The sequence below is a fragment of the Branchiostoma belcheri genome, unplaced genomic scaffold (assembly GCF_001625305.1).
Source record: "Branchiostoma belcheri isolate BF01 breed outbred unplaced genomic scaffold, Haploidv18h27 scaffold151, whole genome shotgun sequence".
In the NCBI taxonomy this organism is placed as follows: Eukaryota; Metazoa; Chordata; class Leptocardii; order Amphioxiformes; family Branchiostomatidae; genus Branchiostoma; species Branchiostoma belcheri.
In genome coordinates this window covers 21,494-44,784 of record NW_017802947.1, presented here as the reverse complement: position 1 = coordinate 44,784, position 23,291 = coordinate 21,494, and the positions used below count along the sequence as shown (strand labels likewise).

The following is a 23,291-nucleotide window of genomic DNA, read 5'->3' as shown; positions in this document are numbered from 1 at the left end:
CGAGGACCCGGCGGAACATGTTTGAATGAAACAACGTCAGCTAATCCTCGTATGTTGCTCACATCAAGATATTCGGTATTTGATAATCGCATCCCTCTACTGGGTAGCTCCCTGGACAATCTCTGACCAATTTCATGCGTCCCCTCGGACAGAATTGCTGGGCTTCAGTCAATTCCCTGCATGGCGGCCTCCTGTGAAAGTCCTGTCCGGCTCCGTTTCCGGGACGGATCCGTGGCTGACTCCTGGGTGACCCCCTGTATGATTTCTCGGCTATAGCGCTAATCTGTCAGCAATTCCTGATCGGCTTCCTGGTCGATTCATTGTTAAAACTGATCAGATACCACCATTATGTTAGGCCTTTGAAAGCTATAGTTAAACTACATTGAAACAAGGCCTCATAAAAGTACTTCCCACATTTCAATCTCAAAAATTCGTCTGTAACAGAAAGTCACAAGGGCGTGCCTCCCAAATATATTAAGAAGGAAACCAGGGCAGTGACCGGTTGAAACTCCCAGGTATAGCAGATATAGCAGTCCCAGATATAGCATAAAGTTATCTTTCACCTAAATTTCTTACTTAGTCGACCTGGGCAGGTCAGATCTAATCACTCAGGCTTGTCATTACGCCTATTCAACTGGTGAAAACAAAACTTGACCACAGCAGTAAAGTTAAGGCCCTACCTCTTCCTTCTAGCCCCAAAGTCTCCAAACTTGACCAAACGTTTCAAGAGAAAATGGATTTTTAAGGATAACTAGGGACTACGATCATATCCTCATTTTGCGGCTTACACTGCGCAATTCAATGGTGGCTGCTTGGCCAATTCCTACGCAGTTCCTGGCTAATTCCTGTGCAACTCTGGGGCCGACTCCATGGCAGCTCTCCGGACAATTCCTAGCCGACTCGCTGAAGAATTCCTGGGTGAATTCCTGGCCAACCTAATGTATTTTCGGATGACTCCCTGATCATGGCAGTGCCTAGGTGGCTTCCCGCACGATTACTGGGTGAGTCCATGTGAAATTTTCGGGCGACTCCCGGTCAATACCTGGGCGGCGCCCTGGTCGATTCCTATGTTTGGCCACGGCCGATACCTCAGCGCTGCCAGGATGGATTCCTAGGCGGCTCCCTGGTCGATTGCTGTGCGGTGAGTTGAAGTTGAGTTCTGGGCCGATCTCAGGATGAACACCTTCCTTATTCCTGGGCGGCTTCCTGCATGATTTCTGGGAACAGTTTTGGAGCGGCTCGCTGACCGATTTCTGGGCCGCTACCGGATCGATTTCTGTGCGGTATCACAGTCTATACATTGGCGGCGGGGCGACTCCTGGGAGGCTTCCTGGCCAATCACTGGGGGACTCTTGGACGGCTCTCCGGTAGGCTCGGATTCACTGCTGACCGACCTGATTTATTACTCAGTTCTTGATTTTACACAAAAGGATGGGTCTGTCGCTGAACATGGTGACCAAAATGTCTTCCTTTAATTTGTCAGAAGAGATTCTCGTCTGATCGAAGTACTTCTACTATCTTATCAAAATGAAGGCCGTATAAAAGTATGTTGCAACTTTGGGTCGTCAAAAAACACATGCTGCACAGAAAAATCATGAGGGGGTCATGTGGCGTAACCAAGGGCCCCCGATCTTAACTCGGGAGAAAATGAGTATGTCTATTGTCCGTTCATGCGTTTCTCCTCAGAGTTAGTAGCGGCATAAAAATAAGGGTGCCATCACCATGTCTCGTGATAAATGTTGGAATAAGAAAAAAAGAAATTATTAAAATCTACACTCACCTTGTGCATTTGTCCCACCGATCGAGACGCACAGCAGAAGAGCCGAGACTAACACCGTCCACTTCATGTTTCTGATGTTCCTGTAAGAGCAGAAAAAATACCCGTTAATGGTCAGACGGAGCCAAATTGGCAAAGACTGAACCATAATAAACTTTGTGCTAATATTCTTAACATAACTGTTTTATGCCCAGATAAAAATGTAATATTTGACAGGCTTACAATAATATTTGTGACATGTATGTAAACTTTGCACGTCAGAGCGAGTGAGCGCATTTCTTACCGTATACCGTGTCTTCAAGAATGTCGTGAAAGTAGAAAAACTTTGGGGCAGCGTTCTGAACCAGTGTCAGCTCCGCGGCGCCCTAACTTCTCTTCTCACAGTTCAAAGAAAAAGATCTTCTAAAGTCGTCGAGAGACGACGTCGAAATACGCCAGCGTGTCAGGTACGGACCGTTTTGTCGCCTCAAACTTGAGCTGCTCCCATTGGTCCGTATTCTTGGAGCATCACAAGATCACCTCTCTACCAATCAGTAACTTCCCCAACTTGTGGCAATATCCTAACTGGTCTACGCAGGTGTCTGTAACATCGCACGTTCTCCTCTGTTGTCAGTAAACAACAACCCACGTAATACATTTGTGACATTTTGTCTTTGATTTGCCTCCCTTTTATCATCACTACTTTGTGGCTGCCTCGTATCGGATGATTAGATTTCTTATAAAATATGACAAAAGAAGCAGCGGTGTAGATGTTATTTAACATTTGACTGTGTAAAAGGCAACAAAATCAACTAAGGCGGTGCCTGATATGTGCAATAATACTACCGACTATATTGCCTTTGATCCCTGTATTTACATTTTGGCACAATATCTTCTCTTTAATCTTGGATAGTGCCGTAAATAGTGAAAAAGGTCTGGGACCCTTTCATCTCCGCTATTAGAATCAATAACTATAAACAGGTAATAAAGCTGTGTGCGCTGAAGTTATTACTTTGGCGTGTTTTCCCAACATGTGTGTGTTCATTGACGACAATGGGACATCAATATAACAGCTCATAGATGGTATCACTGACAGTTCTGGTCTATTTTTATGAAGAAATATCAACAACACGTCTGGAATAATTGATTGGGGTTTATTTGGACAACTTCGTTCTCAATAACAGACGACAAGACGACGCCAATCATACGTTTCGCAGACGCTATTGTTAAAAAACACCTGCGCTCTTCGTATTGATGATTTTTTTTCTACCGAGGCGATCATTTAACCATCTACACACTGTGTGTGTGTGCACATTATGGACACGTGTGTACACAATATACCAATCATTGGATTTTCCTTTATTGTATCAGATATGTTAGTACAGATTATCATAAGGTACTTAACCTGAGGCAGATCGCTTTGATAAAGGAAAGAGACGCATAGCCACCGTCGTTTAATATAGACACCCCCTAATATATAATTCCCACTCACACCTATTGTGAATGATGCAGCTGTAAATTTACATATTTGTAATGTTGAACTCATGCCTCTTCGCTAGACTTCTTTTCAGTTTGTTAGGTAACTGTCAGAGCCAGTGCATCTTTTGATGGTACCCAGCTACATAATGATTATATTGCAGACTCTTCAACTAAAAACCCGGTGTAATTGTATATTAATATTACACTATGGAGTTCCATTTGTATACGTACACCCGCCATGGAAGAGCATAGGAGAAGTGTAAATACACAATGATTTATTGCAGACGATTTTACTTGTGATTACTATTATATATGTTCATGGTTTGTCTCGTCTAAAATGATTAAAACAATAAATCATGATCTTGTGAAATGGTGTTTCGGCTATGATACGTACAATTAATACTCGACAAAGGTCGCTGCAGATAGAGTTAAGATAGAATGTCCAATGTGCTATTTGTTTACTATTTTATATTTTTCTGCACAGTGCAGAGGAGCATCCGGCATTTGAGAGCACTGAGTCCGGCTCGTGCATGTTTTGGTCTGGATTTGGCACATTCGCTGAAAATAAAATCTTTCCGCCGAAAAAAAAAACGGACGAAGAATGTAACCAACGGAGTACCCCTTAAGTTGTGATTGCGATGACATGCCGTCATCTTTCATTGATGCATGACGACATCATTAACAATTTCGAGTCCCTTACGACTCACTCGATACGAATTTAACATAAGTTGCACACTTACATGTATTTCGTTTGTGTCAATGCATGTCAACATACAGCTTCTATAATGTGTGCCTACTATACATATTTGTAATGTTGAACTCATGCCTCTTCGCTAGACTCAATCTTTTCAGTTTGTTAGGTAACTGTCAGAGCCAGTGCATCTTTTGATGGTACCCCAGCTACATAATGATATTACACACTCTTCAACCAAAAGCCCGGTGTAATTGTATATAACACTATGGAGTTACATTTGTATACGTACAACTGCCATGGAAGAGCATAGGAGAAGTGTAAATACACAATGATTTATTGCAGACGATTTTACTTGTGATTACTATCATACATGTAGATATTCATGGTTTGTCTCGTCTAAAACGATTAAAACAATAAACCATGATGTAAAAGCCTCGCTGATGTTTCGGCTATGATAAATAAAATTAATACTCGACAAAGGTTGCTGCAGATAGAGTCAAGATAGAATGTCCAATCCGCTATTGTTTACCATTTTATATTTTTCTGCACAGTGCAGGGCTGCATCCGGCATTTGAGAGCACCGAGTCCGGCTCGTGCATGTTTTTGGTCTGGATTTGGCACATTCGCTTCAAATAGAATCTTTCAACAACAAAAAAGGACGAAGAATGTAACCAACGGAGTACCCCTTAAGTTGTGATTGCGATGACATGCCATCATCTTTCATTGATGCATGGCGACATCATTAACAATTTCGAGTCCCTTACGACTCACTCGATACGAATTTAACATAAGTTGCACACTTACATGTATTTCGTTTGTGTCAATGCATGTCAACATACAGCTTCTACAATGTGTGCCTACTGTGAATTATGCAGCTGTAAATATACATGTTTGTAATGTTGAACTCATGCCTCTTAGCTTGACTCAATCTTTTCACAGTTTGTTAGGTAACTGCCAGAGCCAGTGCATCTTTTGATGGTACCCCAGCTACATAATGATATCACACACTCTTCGACTAAAAACCCGCTGTAATTGTATATAACACTATGTAGTTCCATCTGTATACGTACACCTGCTATGGTAGAGCATGAGAGAAGTGTAAATATACAATGATTTATTGCAGACGATTTTACTTGTGATGACTGTTAGAGGTATTCATGATTTGTATAATATGATTAAAACAATGAACTATGGTGTGAAATCGTCACTGGTGTTTCGGCTATGATAAATAAAAATTGATATTTGACAAAGGTTTGCTGCAGATAGAGTTAAGATAGAATGTCCAATGTGCTATTTGTTTACTATTTTATATTTTTCTGCACAGTGCAGAGGAGCATCCGGCATTTGAGAGCACCGAGTCCGGCTCGTGCATGTTTTTGGTCTGGATTTGGCACATTCGCTGAAAATAAAATCTTTCCGCCAAGAAAAGAGAAGAAGAATGTAACCACCAGTGTACCCCTTAAGTTGTGATTGAGATGTCATGCCGTCATCTTTCATTGATGCATGGCGACAGCATTAACAATTTCGAGTCCCTTACGACTCACTCGACACGAATTTAACATAAGTTGCACACTTAGATGTATTTCGTTTGTGTCAATGCATGTCAACATACAGCCTCTACAATGTGTGCCTACTGTGAATTATGCAGCTGTAAATATACACATTTGTAATGTTGAACTCAAGCCTCTTAGCTAGACTTAATCTTTTCAGTTTGTTAGGTAACTGTCAGAGCCAGTGCATCTTTTGATGGTACCCCAGCTACATAATGATATTACACACTCTTCGACTAAAAACCCGGTGTAATTGTACGTTACACTATGGAGTTACATCTGTATACGTACACCTGCTATGGGAGAGGATGGGAGAAGTGTAAATATACAATGATTTATTGCAGACGATTCCACTTGTGATGACTGCCAGAGGTATTCATGATTTCCATAATATGATTAAAACAATAAATCATAATGTGAAATTGTCACTGGTGTTTCGGCTTTGATACGTAGAATTAATACTCGACAAAGGTTGCTGCAGATAGAGTTAAGATAGAACGCCGGTGCACTATTTGTTTACCATTTTATATTTTGGGCACAGTGCAGGGCTGCATCCGGCATCCGGAGAGAGAGAGAGAGATCATTTGTATACAGGATCTTACTCTGTATACAGGGAGACGGTATAGCATTTCCCTATACGTTCAAAACTGTCCTCACACATTGGCACTTGCCCTGCAGTCTTGAGAAAATCGCAAATTAATGATTTTGCACCAAGGGTCTGAAATACCTCCCCTTCGGTGTACATCCTATGTACATGATGATGATATGTGCATGTTACATACACGTGGTTTTATTATACACCAATTTGGAATTCCATTTGTTTGATTTCAGTAAAAGAGACAACATACTATTTAGTCGCACTGACGTCTGAAGGACATACTTATTAATAAAAACGAAACATAGTTCTGTTCCTACGGATTCCCATTAAATACCTCAGCAGAACGTGTGATCAGAAAAAATTGCTAAAGTTGAAAATTTGTCAGAATGTTTGGATTAGAACCAAGGGGTCGCGAGTTCGAATCCTGCCATGTCACGTACCGATCTTGTGCCCTTGGGAAAGGCATTAACCTCACTGCACCCCGGTGGAAATGAATACCTAGCTTCGGTTAGGGACGTCTATAGACGTCACTCGGATAGGACGTTAAAATGCAGCTCCCATGTTTGGGGAGACACACTTATCGAAAAGAGTAGGGGTCCTTCCCTGTGTGGTGACCAATGAGTGAAAAAAGTCGAATTAATTCTGTTAAATATACAACCCAGTGGATCAAACCATTCCATCCTAAAATGGGGTACCCTTCTTGGGTGGGTCTGGGGTCATGTGGCGTAAGTGCAGAATATTCGGATTAGAATCAAGGGGGCGCGGGTTCGAATCCTGCCATGTCACTCACCGATCTTGTGCCCTTGTGAGCATGGGCTGGTCTCAATTATGATGTTTCTGACTTAGGGAGAAGTAATTCTGTTACAACCTTGGATTGACCTTGAGACCTTGTTACGTGGTGACCAATGAGTGAAAAAAATCCAAGTCTCTACGACTACTTTCTGTGAAACTTTTACAGGCTCTGTTTGTACAAAGCAAGGAAAACCAGAAAAGGTGCATAACTTGACCCGGGATTAAACAATAACCTGCTGTCTCATCCCAGAAATAAATAAAAGATTTGTTTGTAAGAAGACTAAAACACAGTCAGGATCTTTCCTCCACCTTTTATTGTCTATTCCAAGCTCGCCAAAGATATATGCTACATTCTGTGCATGCAATGTAGGTGTATCATATATGTTGCAGGTTTACCTGATTTTATACAGGTCTACTACAATATGTGTTTTCAGTAAAGCTTCTATTTTGTGTTTACTTTGATTATCCGAATTTGAAATTCCAAGATTATTATTGAGACCAACACTTATAGCTATTGATAAACTTATCATAACACTTCCATTGTTTAAAGAACATCATACTATTAGCATTTCAAGAGTTGAGAAAAGTTGATTAACACTTTTAGTTTCTAGATAAATCGTATCTAACATTTCAGCTTGAAATGTTGGTTTACAATTATAAGGAGTTTTGCTAAACGGCTGATGGATTCTTGACCTCACAAAAGCCAACAATATTCTTCGTTACTCTAGGAGCCAATGCGCTTTGTATTATAGCTAGCTTAGATCAAAACGTAAGAGTACACACCTTGAGTATATATCTAAATCACCACCATCATAGCCTTAAGAAATAGAGCAGTTGCTGCTTCATGTCTAGCGTAAAACGTGCAGTGATGTATTTACCTTAATGCCCTTAAAAATCTTCTTCAGGTACTTGCAAATTTCATAGATATACCTTCTATCTGATCATTACTAAAGTGTTTAGTCTGTTTAATAACTAAGCAGGATTTACTTCCATATATTCCTTCGATTCTTTCTATTCTATTCTTAAGATAAAACCAATACCTTTCAGATAAACTTTAATTGATGTGATCCAAATGTCATTATTGTGTGATGGGGCATAACTGTGTTATTTTCCTGTTGTTTAAGGCACACTATGGTAGGAACTATAGATGTGCTCAAATTGATGTAGGATATGTATTTTTTCCAACTTTCGGGAGCAAAAAAATAAGTTTAGAACAATCCTATACCAACAGTTTCACTGTTCTCTGTATAGTTGTTTTCACAATAGTACTAGTGAACTTTAAGGACATTGATGAATCCAATGAATGATGCATATGTGACATGCAGTTGTGGTAATAAGGTTTATACATACTTTGGATTACCTTTAAGTAATCTTTTATTTTTTCTTCATGTTTCCGAGCGATATCGGACATTTTATGATATCTTGCATCAGAAATTACTTTATGCTGTTGGTTACATGGTTTCCTCAGTTTAAATCTGGAAATTGTAGATATTCTTCAAGGATGCATTCTTCGTTGTTTTTATATCATTCGTGCGAGTCTGTATGGGAGTACAAATAGATTTTATTGATAAATTCCACACCTCTAAGCCTCAAATACTTGTTGTAGATCAAAACCCTCTAAAGTCAAAGCAATGTCAATTAGTCACGTTGGATATATCTATATCCTGTTGGATACATCTAAATTTCCAGAGAAGACATCATGCAGATGACAGTTATTGTTATTAATTTCAAGAAGAGAGAATAATCATGTAGATCATATAGATCATATACATATACAGATAAAGCCTAGCATGGTTTTCTTATCATACTCTAGATGTCCAACCTAAGTGCATTCAGGCCCTGATGGGTATGAATAGAATTCATCACATTTAATGATGATTGGTAGCTAATTTTATGCCATTAGATTTAATGAAAATGCTCATGATATTCTTTATCGTCTAGCTATAGTTAACTAAAATTTGAATAATCCATCAAAACGCACTAAATAGTAGGTTTCTGTACTTTTAAGGGGTACTTACTTGTGTCTTCATCATGGTCAATCTGTTAACGAGTTTCATCCTCCATACCTGTTAACATAAGGGCAGCTATAACAACGAATTTAGAATATATAAGTTATAATTTCTAACTTCATAAACACCCTGTACAAACATCCTGTACAGCCATTTTCCATCAATATCAACCATTTTACATAAATGGCAGCCATTTTGCATCAATGGGCAACCATTCTGTATCAAATTGGTAGAGGCAGCTTCAATGCAGGCTCCATAGCATTCATCAACAACCAGTGCGGCATTTCAGATGCACTGAGAGATAGCTTTTGGACATGTTCAAATTCATTAGTTTGTCTTTTAACATATGTAACATTGCATCATTCATATCATTCCTAAGATCTTGTATGGTAACATTTGATTTGTTTGGATCTTGAGCCTGTCGAAAATGACACCATAGACGCTGCCCAACGCCTGTTCATGATAAAGATAGGCATGAAATAGAATTTGCATGTCGTTTATACTGCATGTCGTTTACACAGCACAAAAGTGGAAGGTTTTCACCATCTGATGTTGCTGTGTAGGTGTGTGAATTGTACGCACCGCATGGGTACAGGTCACCCAGGATACGGTAGGCGACTTGGCAGGCATCGTCGTGGATGCTGAACACGTTGTCAGCGCCGCCACTGATGACCTCAAGCGCATTGATGTTCGTAAAGCCTGGGATTCCACCATTAACCACGCCGTACAGGGTGATTCCTGCGTCCATTGCATCTTGAGCCATGGCAGCCTAGTTAGATCATCACAAATGACTTTATGTTAACCGTTAAACGTTAACGACAAAAATCAAATCAATATAGTGAAATATGCAAAGTATAACAATGAAATAACTTGAACTCAAATCAACATAACAATGATCAAAAGCAAACATATTATTAGCTCAAAACAGTAAGACAAAGAAAACACTCCACCTCACAATCATGAAAAAAATAATATGATAGAAGTTGTAGATCACCAGTGAAACAACAAAGAGAACTTTGGTTACATAGACATAGACACGAAACAGCATGGTCTGAGTTCTGAGAAAAACATGTCTGAAAAAAATAGACCATACCACTCCGCTCATGCCGTCTTGATCATCCCCGTCTGTAATGATGACCGCTGCCCGGGGCACCCCGGCACGGAAATTGGACTAAACAAACAAAAAAATAAATAAACAAACAAACAAACACATATCATTAGGATTAAATGTAGAAGATCATGTTACGAGTATGATAGATCGGTGTTCTTGCCCTGTTCTTCCTCTGAGAACTGCATTCATAGAAACTCTATAGTGTTTAAGTCAACAAAGCTGAGAATTAAAGATAAAACATACCATCTACCCTGCATTAAGATAAAACATGTATATACCGTGGAAATAGAGGAAAGTGTAGGAGAGAATTTAGAAATACTCAATTACCAAGTAATCCTATCCACTGTTACAGATTTACATTTTTCTAACAGTGTTCCATTATCTTTTTTTTTTCAATGTACACACGCAAATATATAACATCGTCAGATGAGCATTCTACTACATAGTTTGTGACAGTCTAAACAGATATCAGAAACTACGGTTCTACCGTATAGGTCATGAAGCTAATCGCCATGGCAGTTCCGCTGAGGCCCCCTGTGTACGGCACACGGACAATGGCGTACATAAAACCGCCGTACCCGGCAGTGTAGAGTCCTAGAGGGATAGCTGTCCTCGGCACGCAGTCGTATGTAATAACTCCAAGCTATGTCAAATAACAAGAAATTTGATATTATTGTGATCATTTTGCTATCATTTTGTGTTGAAAACAGAAACAAAATGCCTTCCTACATGTCATATAAAAAGACAGATACTTGTGTGGGTTTGCATTGAATATGTGAAGATTTAGAATTAAAAACTTACCCCAATATCTTGGCCGGTGAAGCATTGGTCGAACTCAATGATGAATTGCTTGGCAACATTGAACCAGTTGTTTTGTATGCTCGACGAAGCGTCAACGACGAAAACGACGTCGATGGCGCAATCTACAGGGAAATACATACCACTAACGTACATACCACTTCAAATATGCAAGTTTACAAGTAGAACACCACTACAGGTGGCTCACTTCTATTGCACTCCTTTCACTGAGCACCAAATTAGGACGCGGCACCGTGCGGAGGTGTTGTCTACACTAAGAGAGATTTTGAGAGAGTGCCATTTTGTAGTTCATGAAGAATGTGTACCAGAGGAACGGAGGGTGTAGCATTGCCATGTAGGGCATCTTCGACATGATTTTCGTGTCTACCACGCGCGGTATCTCAGAACCCGAAATGGTGGATGTTGATGTTGATGTTGTGTGGTACCCCACGTAATCGACACAAAAATAGAGTCTAAAGTACCCTGCATAGCAATACTGCAAAGTTGCTTCGGTCTAATATGTGACTAAATTTCTACAAAATGGCGTAGTGCTAACCCTGTACATCATAGATCGCAAGATAATCATGATGCTCACGTATTTCGCAGTGGCTTCCAGCATAATCATGCGGGCACTGACATTCGTAGGAGAGGTTCTCATCGAGGGTGATACAGGTACCGCCATTCTGGCAAGGCTGGCTGAAACAGGGGTCGGCCCGCTCAATGGCAACTGTGGCAAACAAGAAAACAACAGGTTCCCACAATCAAACAGATTCATCTTCCTGAACATGTCGCAAAGGTTTGGAATATTGCTCACACTATCTCCAATGGATTTTTGTGTTATGTGTCTACAACTGCTGGTAACTAACAATATGAGTATTATAGATGACTTACCTTCGCAGACAACGATGGAAATCTGGTCAATCTCTGCGACCAGGGCATTGAAGTCGTCCAACGCAATCACTTTGCTTGCGTCGTTGTTGGCGATCACCAGTAGTTCCGCTGGGTCAACGTTGCCCACGCCAATGCAGTAGACAATGATGCCTTCCTCGGCCAAGGCCTGAGAAGCCTCCGTTACGTCACGTGCAGACTGTCCATCCGTTAAGACGATCATCACCTATAAAGAGGGTGAGTCTTTTGTGTCAATCCATCCTCTCGTGCCAGGTCCCTCCGCCTGTGCAGGCAAGCAGCGGCCTTCGATCTGCCCTTCTCGCTGCGTTAGAGCTGGCCAGCCGTCAACTATAACAATCGCGTCGCCGCCTATGGTCAGCCGGCAACCTGTCCCCTGACAACACGAGGGGGTATTGTTGGCTAACGGCTGTCACGCGCTAACCGCAGGGAAAAGGGCGGATCGCTGTTTGACATACACATATATGCATACAGTGGCTGTCATGAGAGGATGTGTCTATCATGATCAAACTGCAGTATCAGTAGCGCAAATCTTTCTATACTTACTTTTGGAACAGGTTCGCCAGTTTCGTCCTCCCTCCACTTTGCTTCTTACGAGCGAGGTCTAGGCCCCAGTTAGTGTACGTGGCGCCTCTCTGGTAAACAATGCGGTTGATTTTGGCCAAGGTAGATAGCATGTCGTCATAATCTCCCAGGTTAAACTCCAAACTGAAATTAAGAAGAAGCTTAAAATTACACATACGTAGTAATTCTACTTGATTCTTAGAGCATTTAATACATTAGGTGATGGATATCATTTTGACACACATATAGAAAATGATATTTCTAATATCTCTATCAGTTGTTATCAACATGATTCCACAATATACATACACAATATTTGCAAATGCTGAAAATATACATGGATAATCCATTTTCCGAAATATGGAGAGACGAAAAATACTTACGTGGCATAATGAGAGTACTGCACCACACCAACCCTGGTGGCAGTCGGGCTTATGGTGAACTTGCTGACCACGGTGGCAGCAAACTCTTTCACCTTCCTGAAGTTTGGTGGACCCAGGCTGCTGGACCCGTCCAGAACGAAAAACAAGTCCAGTGGAGAATCACAGTTTTCGGCCGTGCCTGTACATGCAGACAACAAACAACGTTCGTACGTTCAAACATGCGGGGTTGCACACAATAATTTAGACGTGAAAGAGGCAATGGAGGTGTGTGCACCCGCAACATTGGAAGTAGAATCTTCTTCGGAATATTCCTCGGCACCCTGGGCGAACCTGACATCAAGTTATTTGCCTCCTTTTGCCATGATTGGTAAAGGGTTCTTTCGTTTTACCAAAAAATGTAAATTGGCGTAAACAGAACAACTGGATAGCTATATGCAAATACTTCAATCGTATTGGGATGGCCAAGTTGGATGTGTGTATATCTAGAGAGAGAGAGTAAAATCTGTTTTCTAAAATGTGTTACGTCGATACGAAAACGTACGAGTATCAACGATATATAACCAGCAATAGTGTTAGCTAACTGTAAGAGACCAAAATATATCAATATATAAACTATATAAACTATATTTGTACATTGGCGACAAGATAATCGGTAGTCATAAAAAACAGCAAAATTGAAATGTTGTACAATGATTTAAAAGTTGTCATGGATAACACAATAGCAAGCCTGGAACAGCCTACCTATGCACATTGTTATCTGAATATAAAGTCTAGTACGTATACATGAAAACACCAGCACATAAAACTAATAGTACATAAAAACGCTATCTATTATAAATATACAGCTAGACTTCATGTGCAAATAAAAGACGCTTCTAAACTAGAGAAGTGGCAAAAAAATAGAAAGCTGTGGCTGGGATATATGTTTACACAAAATAAGAATTCTGACATTTCCCTCATATTGATCAATGTCCAAAAGTTCCGACGTGTCATGATGTCGGTACATCCTCACACCCCAACATGTTGAGGAAAATGTATTCGGTATGCAAAATTCAACTACGTCCTCGTGTATTTCCCCCACATCACCGCTTCACAACTATCAAGACTAATATTCCCAGGGTATCTTTCATCCCAAAACAGCAACCAAGAACAATTCAATTAAATGTAAATTCCCTGTGTGAGAGATAGGTGTAGGGATGAATGTGGCAGATTGGAATGATGCCACACGATTACATGCCCAACAGACCTATGTCATGATCGGGCAGCCTGCAAATTGTTCTTCTGTAGGCTGCTAATTGCACAAATTACCATGGCCAAAATGATACAATTGTAATGATAGATATAATACAAATAAGGCAGGGCCAGAAAGGTACTAGTATTGAGTCGGTGCCATCCAATGCACGTTGACGAAATATTTACCCAGATACAAATCGCACTGTGTTGTTCCTAGTTTTCCTTCTCGTTACGAACAGAAGTAAACAGTACCTACCAATTGTCCCGCGAATGGCGACGAACGTCACAAAAGTGGACAGCAACAATTTCCACATCATGTTTGTCGTTTTGACTCCTGCGTATTGATAGATAAATAGTTTATTGGGGAGGCCAAAAATTGTGCATTGTTGATCAAACAAGTTCTTCAACTATTTTTGTAACCTCACGGTAAAAAGCAACATTCACACCCGACGTGGAGTATTGGCGATTTCCCAATCATCTATGCATATTATTTGGTGAGCAACTGTGATACATTGTATATCAATGAACATGGCTGCACAGAACGCCCGACACCGTACTGTCCGGTGCGCCCGACACATACTGTCTGATCACCGAATAAAATGTTGTACTAACAGTAGTACATTTGAAAGAAAGTGAAAAACACGAGAACTAGCTGTTATGTGAATAATCTAACTGCAAGGAAATTTCTTACCGTCTGATGTATCTCAGAAAATGATTCCCAGTCGATACCAAATTTGGCAGAGTTTCTCGTTGTCCCAACTCACGACCCGCTCTGCGTTCTCACCAAAACACGCCCGGGCTGTGCTGGTTGAGTGAGAACGACTAAAGGTGCCAGCGTGTCCAGTAAAATACGTTATAAAACGACAGCCAGAACTCTTCTCCCATTGGTCCACGAGAACACCTTTTCCTTCTATCAGTTACGAAAATCAGGAGATGTCACCCCAGAAGGCGTGGCCAGCTCGTCCTTGATCCTCGTCACGGCAAGATGTCTGCCTCGTCACGTAGCTCATCGCTGTTTAACAAGTACGGACGTACTCTGTAAACAGCGATGCGCAATTAAATCCTGTGCCACACAGGTGTGCCTGTCATACTGCCAGCTTAACGCTGACCTATGTCTCCACCCCTGACCCAAGATAATGCGTTTCGGGGCAAGACGTGTTTTTACAGTCGTAATCTACGGCTTCACAAATAAATAACACCAAGATTTCATCTCATATCCTTGTTGCTCTGATGGTCTCAAAGTCCTATGTAAATACCCAAGTCACTAAAAGCAGTAATGGGCTGTCATTCATTTTCACATGTATATTACATTTTGGAAGATTATTTATTTTTGGAATGGTAGTCCCGTGCAAAGGAAACAAAGATCACCATGATTGCATGTTAACACCCTGTTTTTCGTGGCCATGTGTAAATATCACATATTGCGAATCTTATTCAGCATCACGCCTGTAATACACAGCTGGTATCCTGTTCAACATTGATATTGTCGCTTGGTGCGATATTATATGCTAAAGATTATCATACTTCCTCTGGTTAAAGTTAAACTGGAGATCAGAGAAGCGTTTATAATCTAAAAGTCGATCTAATAAAATATTAAAGAGGTCTTTGGTAAACACTTACCGGCTTTTACCAGAACGCCACAACAACAACATCAGGTATTTTAATCCGGTATTATGGTGTACTCAGCGTCATTTGTATGTGTCAGATACTAATGAGCTCTAACATAACTGTCTTGCCAAAACATACAATGGTAATGCCAGACTTCCTCCGATGCCACTGTCTCCTTAATTATATGTCTGGTTAGAATGATAGAATTTCAGAATACAGCTATACAAGAGCAAGAGAGATTTTGTAGATAATACATAATACATATTTCTATACTTTCGAAAATTTCCATGTAGTATCAATTATTGAAAACGTTAACTTGGTGGTTCCGTAGTTGTGAGTAGAATAACTGTTGTGTTTCCACTACCGGTCTACTGTAAAAGAACAATTAGGCTATCGGGAGAATATGAGAAATTCAATTACATTGAAATCAACGTGATTAGTAGGTGTCCATTGATCAACATAGAGTATCAATAGGTATATATGATATGATGTAAATTTCCCTGTGCCTGTAACGATATACTCGTGTGTAGGACAAATAATTTTAAATGATCAAAATAGTCTATTGCTTCAACTTATTGTTATACTATAGACCATACGCAAGGCATATATCTTTTGATTCTGCACGTTCTATAACTAAAACTTATGAATCATGTCGTGCTAGTTTCACAATAGCATTCCGGATGTCAGATTTCCCATCTGGGTCTCAGATCCACTCTTCGATATGAGGGTTGAGTTGGGGTCCTCAAGAATCATCTAAAAAGAAGAAAAGCCATTTGCTAATGGATTTATAATTGTTGCATCGCTTTTGTTACCTATGCAATCTTTAATTTTATCAGTTGACACTACAGCCTTTAGGTTGCAAAAGGATGCCACAAATGCAAAACCCATCTCCATACGATCACTACTAGATTATAAATCTATGTCAAGTCAATGAAATGAAATGAAAAAGGGAATTTTCCTCAAATTTTCCCTAACGTAAGAAACACCATATATGCTGGGAACTACTACCCCCTCGCAGATACAGAAATTGAATACGTTTACTGTTGTCGTTGATGCTTCCTTATTTCACTATAAAAACTATACCACCCCCTTTCCGTCTCACCTACGTTATTGAAGATTTATGTCTGTAATTTCGAGGGGGTTCAAGCTGTCAATACCATGCGATACACAAAAGAAAATAATACAACTCGCCCGAGGTACATTTGTATTAAGCGAACTGACCCAGAGGCACCGCAGATATCTCCCGCCAGCGTGGCGGCGAGAGCGCAGCCGTGACGCCCGAAGTGTGTGGTGAGCACCCGGCCCGGCTCCCCGGCGATGGCGTTCAGTGCAGCGGTATCCAGGAACGCGAACATTCCGGTAGCCACGGCGTACAGCGTGATCCCTGCCTGTCTCCCCGCTTCGGCTTGCTCGGCGTAATCATCCATCATCTAGGATGATGTTGATGATGATGATGGTGGTGGTGGTGGTGGTGATGATGATGATGAGTTGATAAGTTGATGATGATGATGGTCACCACCATCATCACCATCATCATCAACTCATCATCACCATCATCATCACCATCATCACCATCATCTCAACTCAACATCATGAGTATTGATGATGAGTTGATGATGATGGTGCTCATCACCATCATCATGACGATCATGATCATGATTATAACAAGAACGATCATAATGATTATGATAATCATGGTAAATTTTTCCACAAGCTGATTCCACAAGCTGATAACAAAATTAATACGATGGGAGACATGTAACCTCTCCAAGTTCAAATGCTGATGATGTTCTCAATTTAAAGCTAAATAGGTTTGACCATGTTTTGTACGTAGGGAAATGCAAGGGACGTTTTCTGTCTCGAGAGAATCCTGTGGTATTAGGAATAGGATAATAAATTCGTCTGTAAACGTGGAAAATCCATTTCTGTCAAATGACTTAGAATCATTTGTCTACTACATGAATATACGGTTTTCTCTCATCAATTTTGGTGCATCGACTTGCAACAAGCAACTAGAGTTTTCCTACCCGGTTATTGACATCACCTTGGCCCTCTCCATCCGTCAGCACTACGGCTACCCGAGGAACCCCACTGCGGAAATTAGCCTACACAAAACACAGAAACATCATAGAGTTAGACAATGTCATGTAGCTCCAGGCAGTTTTGGCATCGCCGTTTGCATATACGTAAGTGTATAGTAGCATCTGTACCAAGTCACAGTGATAACCCCACAACGACCTACATGCTTATGTGTGTGTGTGTGTGTGTGTGTGTGTGTGGGTGTGTGTGTGTGTGTGTAGCCTTTTCCTATACGTACAAAACTGTACTAGCTGTCACTCACAACGACCTACATGCTTATGTGTGTGTGTGTGTGTGTGTGTGTGTGTGTGTGTGTGTGTGTGTGTGTAGCCTTTTCCTATACGTACAAAACTGTAGTAGCTGTCCTTACACATTGACTCTTGCGATGCTGTCTTTAGAAAATCGCAAGTTGCTGACGTTTCACCATGGTGCTGAAATGCCTTCCATTAAATGTTCTACGTACATGAGGATGGTGTGTGTGTGTGTGTGTGTGTGTGTGTGTGTGTGTGTGTGTGTGTGTGTGTGTGCGTGTGTGCATAGTACTTCAATAGCTTTGATGATGCCGTAATAAACACGAGAAACAAATAAAACGGAGAGTCAGCCTGAGACACCCCGTGGGTGCATTCATGTAGAAAAAGAAAATGTACATTTTGGCAATAAACCAGCCATATGCATGTATAAATATAGACCTATAGGGTCACGTCCGGGTTTGAGAAATACAGTTAAGGAAGGGGAACTAATAATATGTTTTTGGTAGCAAACAAAAATATAGATTAAATGATTTCCTCTTTCTGTTTTTCCTATATGTCTAGTGCTACTACTGATTCTCCAATCACTAATGGTTTATATTTCATCCTGATAGATAAACAAATCAATCCACCAGTCCAGAGATGTCATCCCTACCGTGTCCCTCATCTGTCGCATGGCCGGTCCGATCCGGCTCAGGCCTCCGGTGTAACCTATGTTCTCCACCGCGGCAGGCAGGCCAGGGTCGTCCAGTGCGAACTGACCCAGAGGTACGTGTACTGTCGACAGGCAGGAGAACTGAGTAACTCCAACCTGTAAAACAAAGATTTGCCACTAAAAATTCTTTGTATGGGGTCGTGTGGCGCAACGACAGGGAGTTCGGCTCGGAACCAAGAGGCCCCGAGTTCGAATCCTGCCATGCCGCCAACCTTGTGCCCTTGGCAATTTACACGAATTTCGTCACTTAACTCAGGTGAAAATTAGTGCGTCTGTTGTGCGTGTCTGCGTTGTTGCCATCATGAAGATAAGTTGAAAAAACTTGTCGCCATGTCTTGTGATCAATGTTGAAATAGAAAAAAATCTCTAGTCTCTAGCGAGCCCCTAGCAATACAATAAAGTTATCGTATATTATTGCTGTTGATAACCACCCTAGTGTGTACATGGCATATGCCGGGACGCCTATATAACTAACGATTATACCAATGACTGAATATCATTCGATTATCCAACAGCCATTGGTTATGACGATTATTGACCGGTCATTAAACTCCATAATCCATGGCTGTTAACTGGCAGGCTATATACTGTGAATACTTACTCCAATATCATAGCCGTACCCATTCATGCATTCGATGGCGTCCAGGATGTAAAGATTGGCAGCAGCCGTGCCGCGTGATCCCACGCTGGAAGACGAGTCGATGAGGAATACAACGTCGAAGCTGCATTCTACAGTTAACATACATGCGAGCACGAAATGTGTTGACCAAAATCAAAGCCCTTCCCTCACCATGTTGTACATAGGCGGCGCCCATCCGCGTTTCCTTAGCCCATGGTCCTCACAGTATTACAGTATTTAACATGAAAACACCTCCACTTGAAATTAACGATAATTATGCATGCCCCAGTCATGCTGTGAATCGACTCCTCAAGAATACCACCTGTCAAAGGCTTTTCCACACCCTTCCTAATATGTTCTGAGTGCTAAGCAGAATGTACAATGTCTTTGGCATTACTTCATCAATCAAACCTGTGATCCACTACTACTACTAGTATATAGTACTGACAACATGCCACATAATGTGGCAAAGCGAGCCTTTGGGCTATTGCTGCAGTACACGAAAATGTGACGATACATTTTATTTTTGGCGTGGTAAACATGAACTTAGATATACTGTGGATGCAAAATGGTAAGGTATCCAACACACAGGCATTCCAATTGTGTACTGGCACACTCACGCGGTAAACATTTGTTAAACCGACTGTACTTACGAGCATTGGAACCACAGATGGCGGCAAACAGCAGAAAAGCGACGACAAGTACTTCTTTCGCCCACATCCCTCTCGTGGGTCACTAGTACTGTTAAGAGTTTTATGTATATAGTATTATATATAGTTATCAATATTGTAGCTGGAAAACCCACTTAAAAACTATACGCTTCATTCGCGGGTAATTCCAAAATTTCCGTCTAATACCAATACATAAAAGGAGTGTTAAAGGATAAAACAAATGTATATCTGACAAAAGGACACCATGCATCTGCATTGGTATTTGTTTCTCAATATGAGGTTGGGAATTCCAAGATCGTGGTCTATAAATGTTTTACTGTTGCATGGACATATAATAGCCTGGGTGCTATGCTATTGGATTGGTATTGGACCGGTCGACCCCCGTGCATTTCCTCGTAAAATATTATGTGCTCCGGAAAAATTTAGCCCGTAAAGTTTCACTAGAGACTAAGCAGGATGGTCCCCAGGCTATAAGCCACAGATCACACGAACACAGGCCATACTTTTTACAAATTTAGCTATTGGACAATCTCTAACAAAGAGACATATTGTACCTTTGTCTTAAATGAATCTGTAGGGATATCAGGTAGATGACAACGCACGGTCGGCACCCGTTGGGACAGATAGCAGAAAGTTTAATCCACGTTCAGTTCTTGCGTCTCCCCATTAACTGAGATTTGCATGGATTTATGATTGATGCCCAAAAGTGACAACGTGTCAGTTACACATTTTTACGCAAGAAGGGGCTTCTCATTGGTTCAAATGCCACGTTAATTATTCAAATGACGCTACGTCATGGTGTGACGTAGTTGAATAACTAATTGTTTAATCAGATTACATCCTTGTTATCGTGTTTTCATAACCTTCGATAATGTGTTAGTGTAACTGAAAACGCGTATACAGTTCAATTAGTCAAAACACTATATGGTTTCAGGGCATTAAATTATTGACTTTATATAGTTTATCAAAATTCCATCTGCGACACGTATGGCACGGAGTGTCGATCATACCCACAAAATGTGTTTTTTTTTGACGTTGAAGTATAAACATGCTCGAGTTTCTTTATAAGAACGTAGCATTTTGTTTGGTGTGCGAAAACAGTTAACTCATTACCAAGGGGGCTTTCTTCCAGTGAACAAGAAAAGTACATGATCACAATGAAATAGTCTACTTAAAACAACATTTCTCTTTTCATGGCTCTAGATACATAAACTTTCGCAGTGTCAGTGGCCGTTCTTCTCTAAGGCCATGTTGATTTGATTATATGGATGACATCCGCGCGCGCATGAATTTTCGGCCGTTTCCAAAAAAAAAAAAAGTTTTCAACCATACTGTAAATCGTACAAAACAGTTGCAAAATGAGCAAAAATATACCATAAGTTACAAAAAAAAATAATAACAACTTTACCAATGTCGTAGAATGCCAAAATCAAACGAAAAAAGACGAAATTGTAAAGAAATGAACTTGAAGACTAGATTATTCGCCAAACCATATTCTGTGCCATTTGCTCAACCCTCATGACCACGTAGATTTCATAATGAAAAGTAACTTTTTTTTTTTGCTAAAATTTTTTTTTTATTCGCACGCGCGCATCAGTTTTGGGGCTCCCGGAGGATGTCATCCATATAATCAAATCAACATGGCCTAAGGTAGGAGTCTGATTTTTAAAAGAACTACTTTATAGTGTCAATACCAGATAAGAACCAGGCAATAAGGTAAATTCAGAGCGGAAGCATTTATTATTATAGCTTACATTGTTAATCCTAATAGAACACAAAAGATAGTACACAATGCCCATAATAACACATTGTACGTACTAGCCCCCTATCAATACATCTACTTGGCTAATTCTTTATCGCTGCATTCCTTGCACAACAAAGATTTGCATTTGGAGTTACTTATTTCTCTTTTGCTTGAATAATTTTGCTGTTCTGTGCGCGCCTATCGCCAGCAAAATAGATATCACACTGTCTTAATATTCTAATGATAATCCGTGCTGACATTGCAATTCTTAGCTGGTAACCAAATTAAGCTAGTTTACCAAGCATTAAATAGGATATGAGCACATACAAGACCATGCCGGTTATCTTATGTTTATGCGGGCGAAATGGCCTACTTCTTGCCTTTTCCAGGCCGATTCATCATACGTCTGACGCCGCTTTGGCAGTCATCAATACCGAAAACGTAACTTTTCCCACCAGCTTTAACGAAGTCAGATACGGTGGATGCTCCCTGTACCTCTCTGACCCTACCCTTCTGAACCCATCTATCTCCCATGTGTTTAGCATCAGTGACCACGGTTTTGGAACTAACCCCATAATCAGACCCTTTGTGAACCAGGTATTTGCTGCCGTCTTCTAGAGTGACCCGAGCGCCGGTGTGGTAGAATGGCCCCCACATCGTGGTGCTGTTTCCTAACGGGCGTCGCATCTCTTCGGCGTGGACCACGTTGCTGTTGTACAGCTGACGGAGGCCCTGCTGGCTGGTGATGTCGTGAGGAGGCCGTGCCCCGCCGGGCCCCGCTCCGCCGCCCTTGATGCCGCTGCTGGACCACATGGCTTCAGCTTCAGTCGGCTCACTCAGGGTCTGAAGGAAACTTAAAACGCCAAATAAGCTTTCTATGATAGCCTTCCAGTTTTCTAGTTGATTACACAAATTGATGATGAATACAAATTAGGTACTACTACTAATAAATCGTTGATTATGCAAATTGAGTGGACTGTGAAAGGCGAAACTTTCACCACTGGTTTCCTACGTTTTCGCTGATATTGCTGCAACAGAGTGAAAGTGAAAATGCCGCCATGTAACACCTCACACTCTGACACATTTCTTGCCAGAAAGAAAGCTTCTCCTCCTTGAAAAATGACAACTTTCTTGTCTGCATCCTATGATTTGCTTTTTTTTACGTGTTACTAAGGTTTTAAAATTCGTCTAAAATCTAGCAAAGGTGAAAGAGACAGTCATTGGGGCTCTCCAGTGTGTCAGGGCATTCCCCCACTGACGTAGTGTCTAGACGTTGTACGTCAGGGTATTACCCACTGAAACCAACGCCTTTCTTGCGATTTCTATTGTTTGGAGGATATACATCCTATTTTGTTCTCTCGGAAAGAATCATTTTATAGATTTTCAATCAAAGCCTAACATAATCCGCAGAGTTTTGAAAAGAAGTGGAATTATCCCACAAGAAGTGCAAGTTATCCCATAACATTCTTTGTATGTCACTGCGTCTCTTTGAAGAAGAGTAAGACGCTTCCAAATGGCAATATAACACAGGCGACATTGTTGTGTGTACGCTGTCTCTTACCCACACTATGCACCATGCCCTAAGAATGGTCGATAGATGAAATAAGTACACCCAGTCTCAGCTAACACGAAAACGAAAGCCATACCTCTTCAAGCACACCTGTCACACCTCACTGTGGCCGCAGAGAGAAAGAGTTTGGGAGAGATAGCTTATTTATAGGCCCCGGAGCAATG

The 23,291-nt window shown here is 40.9% G+C and overlaps 3 protein-coding genes and 1 long non-coding RNA gene across 52 annotated transcripts in view; all 4 read right to left on the bottom strand.

The window, feature by feature from the left end:
• LOC109465484 (fibrillin-2-like) overlaps positions 1-2,243 on the bottom strand; it is a 206,866-nt gene extending 204,623 nt beyond the window's left edge. For 47 of the 48 annotated variants that reach the window (XM_019762777.1, XM_019762776.1, XM_019762814.1 and 44 more), the window contains exons 1-2: positions 2,061-2,222; positions 1,781-1,860 (exon numbers count right to left, since the gene is read on the bottom strand). In XM_019762777.1, the coding sequence (XP_019618336.1) occupies positions 1,781-1,847 (67 nt within the window). In that variant the 5' untranslated portion in view covers positions 1,848-1,860; positions 2,061-2,222. Of the gene's footprint in view, positions 1-1,780; positions 1,861-2,060 lie in introns of all 48 variants that reach the window. The other variant, XM_019762829.1, reaches the window with a different exon arrangement.
• A 4,931-nt stretch (positions 2,244-7,174) lies between these two features.
• On the bottom strand, positions 7,175-15,451 carry LOC109465495 (von Willebrand factor A domain-containing protein 2-like). 2 transcript variants are annotated; one of them, XM_019762854.1, is made up of 12 exons: positions 14,565-15,451; positions 14,130-14,207; positions 12,641-12,818; positions 12,240-12,401; positions 11,679-11,901; positions 11,383-11,514; positions 10,791-10,912; positions 10,477-10,632; positions 9,972-10,049; positions 9,461-9,647; positions 8,884-8,935; positions 7,175-8,407 (listed from the first exon to the last, which is right to left on the bottom strand). In XM_019762854.1, exons 5-11 carry the CDS (start codon positions 11,896-11,898, stop codon positions 8,913-8,915), a joined length of 918 nt encoding a protein of 305 aa, XP_019618413.1. In that variant the 5' UTR covers positions 11,899-11,901; positions 12,240-12,401; positions 12,641-12,818; positions 14,130-14,207; positions 14,565-15,451; the 3' UTR covers positions 7,175-8,407; positions 8,884-8,912. The 2 variants fall into 2 exon arrangements, with proteins under 2 accessions (XP_019618413.1, XP_019618411.1); XM_019762852.1 differs by having other exon boundaries at positions 8,394-8,407; positions 8,888-8,935.
• Positions 15,452-15,473: 22 nt separating this feature from the next.
• LOC109465501 lies at positions 15,474-17,587 on the bottom strand. Its single transcript, XR_002139961.1, has 3 exons — positions 17,509-17,587; positions 16,703-16,911; positions 15,474-16,234 (listed from the first exon to the last, which is right to left on the bottom strand). It is a non-coding gene; the product is annotated as an uncharacterized LOC109465501 (long non-coding RNA).
• Positions 17,588-21,464: 3,877 nt separating this feature from the next.
• Positions 21,465-22,507, bottom strand: LOC109465496. The gene has a single exon (XM_019762855.1). It carries the CDS (start codon positions 22,368-22,370, stop codon positions 21,927-21,929), a length of 444 nt encoding a protein of 147 aa, XP_019618414.1. The 5' UTR covers positions 22,371-22,507; the 3' UTR covers positions 21,465-21,926.
• Between the last annotated feature and the right edge of the window lie 784 nt (positions 22,508-23,291).